Here is a 6,800-nt window from a genome sequence, read left to right on the forward strand (position 1 = left end):
ACATAATGCCTGTTCACAACCCAGACGGCTACTATTACTCCTGGCACTCTGTAAGTAGAGCTACCTCTATATCTGGCTCACTTTCTCATTTACTAGGTTTGGCTGAGTGATGATGATGATGATGATGATGATAATAATAATAATAATAATAATAATAATAATAATAATATCGCCCACTCAAAACACAACAGCCTCTCTCTCTCTCTCTCTCTCTCTCTCTCTCTCTCTCTCTCTCTCTCTCTCTCTCTCCACTCTACATCGTTTTCCAACATAATACTCTCTCACTTTCTCACATTTTCTCACACCCTCTCAAACTCACTCAGGTCCATTCTCCACTATCTGCTTCTTCCCCCCCCCTCTCTCTCTCTCTCTTAACCCATCTATCTATTTATATCTATTTATTTCCTCGACTATGCATCTATCTACCTATCCATTCATCTATCAACCCCTTTACCCACGCACCCATCCATACATCAATTACCCAATCAGTCAGTCACTCCATCCATCCATCTATCCACCCACCATCCATCCATCCATCTATCCACCCACTATCCATCCATTCATCTATCCACCCACCATCCATCCATACATCTATCCACCTACCCACCATCCATCCATCTATCCACCCACCTAACCATCCATCCATCTATCCACCCACCTAACCATCTATCCATCTATCCACCCACCTAACCATCTATCCATCTATCCACCCGCCTAACCATCCATCCATCTATCCACAAACCTAACCATCCATCCATCTATCCACCCATCTAATCATCCATCCATCTATCCACCCACCTAACCATCCATCCATCTATCCATCCACCTGACCATCCATTCATCTATCCACCCACCTAACCATCTATCCAACTATCCACCCACCTAACCATCCATCCATCTATCCACGCACCTAACCATCTATCTATCTATCCACCCACCATAACCATTCATCCATCTATCCACCCACCATCCATCCATCCATCTATCCACCCACCTAACCATCCATCCATCTATCCACCCACCATCCATCCATCCATCTATCCACCCACCTAACCATCCATCCACCCATCACCCAATCATTCAGTCCTTCCATCCACCAACCCACCCATCCTTCCATTCATCCATCCATTTATCCGTCAGTCCTTCTATCTGTTCATGTATTCATCCATCCATCCACCCACCCACCCATCAATCCTTCTATCTGTTTATCTATCCACTAAACCATCAAGCATCTGTCTGTCTATCCATTTATCCACCCATCCATCAATCCTTCTGTCTGTTTATTTATCCATCAAACCGTTAAGCATCTATCTCTCAATCAATCCATCCACCCACTCATCCATCAGTCCTTCTCTCTGTTTATCTATCCACCAAACCATCACGCATCCATCCACCCACCCATTCATCTATCCTTCCATCCATCCATCCATCAATCCTTCTCTCTGTTTATCCACCAAACCATCAAGCATCCATCCACCCATCCATCCATCCATCAATTCTTCTCTCTGTTTATCTATCCACCAAAGCATCAAGCATCCATCCACAAATCCATCCATCCATCAGTCCTTCTCTCTGTTTATCTATCCACCAAAGCATCAAGCATCCATCCACCCATCCATCCATCCATCAGGACCGTCTCTGGCGCAAGAACCGGAACAGGAACCCCAACGACACCTGCTACGGCGTCGATCTGGGCCAGAACTACGACGAGGGGCTCGATCTGGGCCGGTATTACGACGACGGGCACGGGACCGAAGACAGCTGCAGCAAGAACTACGAGGGTGAGTTGGGGGGAGGCTCACCCTTCCACCAAACTTCATTGAAATTCACTGAGAACTTCTGGAAATATCGTCGGCACAAACAGACAGACAGATAAACACAGGTGAATATATAACCTCCTCCAACTTCGTGGGCAGAGGTAACAATGAACAAGTTACTCCCCGGGTGAAAGAAAACGGAGCGAAGAGGCTTTCTATCAAAGGCAGTGACAAATAGCGGAGGGTAACGTCATTAAAAACCACAAATATCTCACCAAATACTCACCCTAGCGGCCCCAGTCTGTAACATCTACTGCACAAGTTCACCCTAGTCACGAAGAATCACTGTCAGCCTCCATATCCAACGAAGAATTAGCGAAAAACGCGATTATTCTGGACCGTCTCACTGCACGCACATCGGTATGAGGGTAAACAAATTATGAGCACTAGATCATCAAAAGTAATACTGAAACTTTATCTAGCATTAGTAAGGCCACATTTAGACTACGCAGTACAATTTTGGTGTCCTTACTATAGAATAGATATTAATTCGTTAGAAAATGTACAGAGAAGAATGACAAAAATGATACATGACGTCCGGAACCTGTCATATGAAGACAGGCTGAAAAGACTAAGTCTGCATTCGCTAGAGAGGCGTAGAGTAAGGGGAGACTTAATTGAGGTGTTTAAGTGGATGAAGGGTATAAATAAGGGAGATATTAGCAAGGTACTTAAAGTGAGCATACAGGTTAGAACGAGAAGTAATGGTTTAAAACTAGAAAAATTCCGTTTCAATAAGGAAATAGGTAGAAACTGATTTGGTAATAGAGTAGTAGACGAATGGAATAAGCTACCTAGTAAAGTAGTTGCTGCCTCTTCCATTGAGAGTTTCAAGCATAGGCTAGATAAGCATATGACAAATAAGGGGGTGGCTATAGAAAAAAGAAAATCTTATTGCCAATACTAATTCATAATTTTTCCTTTTCAGGTTACACTATGATGGTCTCTATTCTCCTTACACACTTTCCTGTAAAATGTCCACGCCAGTGTGGTGCTCTTTCTGACTTTTTCCTGCCGGCTTCGGCTGGAGGGTTTGGAGGGCGGGGAAAAGCCTTCTTCTTTGCTATCCTTATCTCATTCTAGTAGTTCAGTTACTCTTCTAGGAGCTGCCTAGCATGGGCCAACCGGCCTACTGCAGTTATCCTCTCTTCTTATGTTCTTATGTTCGAAAGCGTTAACAATGTAATGTATTTCACCATCAAAATTAATCTACAGAGGTAATTTTTAAACATATTTTTCACTAAACATAATAAACTGAAATTAATTTATGGATCCATTTGTCAAGTAAAAGAATTTCGTAACAAACAAAACGAACGAGTGATTTTGTGGTAAACGTTTCAAAATCACGCGTTCGTTTCAGCCTTCTGCTTTATAAAATTCAATATAATTACTCATTTTAGCATCATTTGGCATATGCATCAAAAAATTAATTGTAATTTAGTTTATTTAGTGACCAATGTGTTTAAAAATTACCTCTGTGAATAATTTTGTTAGAGAAAAAGAAAAATAATTAACTTCCTAACGCTTTCGAACGTCCCGCAGGTTTATTTACATTCCCGTGTCGGTGTGTGTGGTGGGGTGGTCCAGAATTATCGCGTTTTTCGTTAATTATTCGGTAGGTATGGAGGCTGACAGTAATTCTTCGTGACTAGGATGAACCTGTGCAATAGATGTTACAAACTGGGGCCACTAGGGTGAGTATTTGGTGAGATATTTCGAATTTAAATGTCATCACTCCCGCCATTTGTCACTGGCTTTACCTGAATCCCTGTCCGCTGCAAGGCTTTTATATCTGTCAACACACACACACACACACACGCAGGCAGAGCACAATACTTTATTATTGTTATATGTTTTAGCTCTCTCTCTCTCTCTCTCTCTCTCTCTCTCTCTCTCTCTCTCTCTCTTACAAATTGCGTTAACAGTATTGAATTATGATTAAATTCTCACTACTGCTCGAGGTAAGACAATGATTGACAGGAGACAGCTACTCTCTCTCTCTCTCTCTCTCTCTCTCTCTCTCTCTCTCACACACACAACATATATATTCTTTTAATTTTTATCTCAGTACTCAACACCACACAAGTCTTCCTATCACCTCATCCTCAGCGATTTATTTCCCATCTTCCATCTTCACTAACCCCTCAAATAACCCCCTCTCTCGCCCCCCCAGGCCCCACGGGGTTCTCAGAGCTGGAGACGCAAGCAGTGAGGGATTATATCAATGAATTACAAAGTACAAGGAATTTGACAGCTTTCTTCACCATCCACTCATACCTTCAGCCGTGGCTGTATGCGTATGGCTGGAGTGGAGAGTCGGTGCCGGAGGAGCCTGAAGTGGTACGTACACAGAATTACGTACATGGATATATACGTACATACATGCATCATATATACACATACACACTGCCTCCAACAATACCTTAGTGGACACACACACACACACACACACACACACACACACACACACACACACACACACACACACTACCTCACAAACAGTACCTCAGTGGACACACACACACACACACACACACACACACACACACACACACACACACACACACACACACACACACACACACACACACACACACTACCTCACAAACAGTACCTCAGTGGACACACACACACACACACACACACACACACACACACACACACACACACACACACACACACACACACTACCTCACAAACAGTACCTCAGTGGACACACACACACACACACACACACACGTACATACATACATACATACACACTACATTATTACTGGTCACTTTATTTACCTCATAATTCGGCCAGGAAGATATCAGCTCCCAAACGGTTGAGATTTGGACTCATGTTGGTGCTTTGTTGATAGATAAATAGATAGACAGATAGATAGATAGAGCAACAATGGTCCATTACTTAACATTCTGAGCTTGCACGTGTAGGGAAAAGATTTGTATATATTAAAATTATGTGAGAGGGAGAGGGAGGCCGAGGATGAGATGGAGCGATGGAGCGGAGAGGTATATGAGAGAGGGGGGGGGGCGGTGTGGTGTGAGCTGGGAGCAGGGCAGTGAAATGGCGTTGGACAGGGCGACATGGAGGCGATTTGTTTGTGGCCACCCCTTACTGGATCTAGGCGTCTGGCAATAGATGGATGGAAAATGATGTGTGTTATTGGCTCTCGTGCTGTCGATAGGCGATGAATGAAGGCTCCTGTGTGTATATTTGATTTTTCTTCTTTTTTTCAGAGTCGTGTTGCTCAGATTGGAGTTAACGCGACTGAGTCAGTACACAACACACAGTATAGGGTTGGTTCCTTCTACAACCTTGTACGTAAGTAGTGGTAGTAGTAGTAGTAGTAGTGGTAGTAGTAGTGGTAGTGGTGGTGGTGGTAGTAGTGGTAGTGGTAGTGGTGGTAGTAGTGGTAGTGGTGGTGGTGGTAGTAGTGGTAGTGGTGGTGGTGGTGGTGGTGGTAGTAGTGGTAGTGGTAGTGGTGGTGGTGGTAGTAGTGGTAGTGGTAGTGGTGGTGGTGGTAGTAGTAGTAGTAAAAAAGTATATATAATAATAATAATAGTAATAATAATAGTAATAATAATAATAATAAAAAAAGTAGGAGCATCGTTGTAGATCTTAGTACTAACATAATGATAACAATAATAAAAATGATAATAATAATAATAATAATAATAATAATAATAATACGATAATAATAATAATAATAATAATAATAATATTATTATTATTATTATTATTATTATTATCTGTCTATCTCCCTATCTATCTATATCAGTAAATCTATCCTTCAATCAATCTATGCCCAGTTTTCTACTTTTGTCTATCTATCCATCAATCCATCTATCTATCTGTCTGTCTATCTATCTATATATCTATCAGTCTATCTATCTACCTATCCATCCATCAATCCATCCATCTATCTATCTATATATCTATCAATCTATCTATCTATCCATCCATCAATCCATCTATCAATCAATCTATGTATCTATCAATCTATCTATCTATCCATCTGTCTGTTTATCTATCCATCAGTCTATCTATCAATCCGTATCTACCAGTAAATCTATCCATCCATCTATCATTCTATGTATACCCATTTCTGTATGTGTCTGTCTGTCTGTATATCTATCTATCAAACCATCTGTCTATCTGTTTATCAGTTAATCTATCCATCAATCACCTATACCCAGATTTCTACACATCTCTGTCTGTTCATCAGTCCATCAATCCGTCTATCTACTCATCCACCTATCTGTCTATCTATCTATCCATCTATCTGCCAGTAAATATATCAATCCGTCAATCTATCTATCAGCCCACTTCTTCACGTGTCTTTATCTATCTTTATGTATGTATCTATCTATCTGTCTATCTGCCAGTAAATATATCTATCCGTCAATCTATCTGTCAGCCCACTTCTTCACGTGTCTTTATCTATCTTTATGTATGTATCTATCTATCTGTCTATCTGCCAGTAAATATATCTATCCGTCAATCTATCTGTCAGGCCACTTATTCACGTGTCTTTATCTATCTTTATGTATCTGTCTATCTATATATCTATCTGTCTATCTGCCAGTAAATATATCCATCCGTCAATCTATCTATCACCCAGTTTTTCACGTGTCGTTATCTATCTTTATCTATCTATCTGTCTATCTGCCAGTAAATATATCTATTCGTCAATCTATCTGTCAGGCCACTTCTTCACGTGTCTTTCTGTTTATTGATATGTATGTATGTATCTATCTATCAGACCCAGTGTTCGGCCTGCCGATAGATTGGAGTTACAGCAGAGGCGTAATCTATTCCTACGTTCTGGTGCTACGGGATAAGGGCGAATATGGCTTCCTCTTGCCCCTCACCCAAATCGTCCCTACTGGGGAAGAAACCTGGGCAGGCCTGATCGCCGCTGTTATGGCCATTTAGAGAGAGAGAGAGAGAGAGAGAGAGAGAGAGAGAGAGAGAGA

The 6,800-nt window shown here is 41.5% G+C and overlaps 1 protein-coding gene across 1 annotated transcript in view; it reads left to right on the plus strand.

Moving 5' to 3' along the window:
* Nucleotides 1-5,153, plus strand: part of LOC145411465 (carboxypeptidase A4-like) — a 5,871-nt gene extending 718 nt beyond the window's left edge. The window contains exons 2-5 of the mRNA XM_080281516.1: nt 1-50; nt 1,631-1,781; nt 3,991-4,157; nt 5,061-5,153. The exon at nt 1-50 is cut by the window's left edge and continues 101 nt beyond it. Of these exons, the coding sequence (XP_080137642.1) occupies nt 1-50; nt 1,631-1,781; nt 3,991-4,157; nt 5,061-5,153 (461 nt within the window). The remainder of the gene's footprint in view (nt 51-1,630; nt 1,782-3,990; nt 4,158-5,060) is intronic.
* The last annotated feature ends 1,647 nt before the right edge of the window (nt 5,154-6,800 follow it).

This window comes from Coenobita brevimanus, chromosome 11, assembly GCF_032717465.1.
Source record: "Coenobita brevimanus isolate Jiangsu-jjx chromosome 11, ASM3271746v2, whole genome shotgun sequence".
Taxonomy (NCBI): domain Eukaryota; kingdom Metazoa; phylum Arthropoda; class Malacostraca; order Decapoda; family Coenobitidae; genus Coenobita; species Coenobita brevimanus.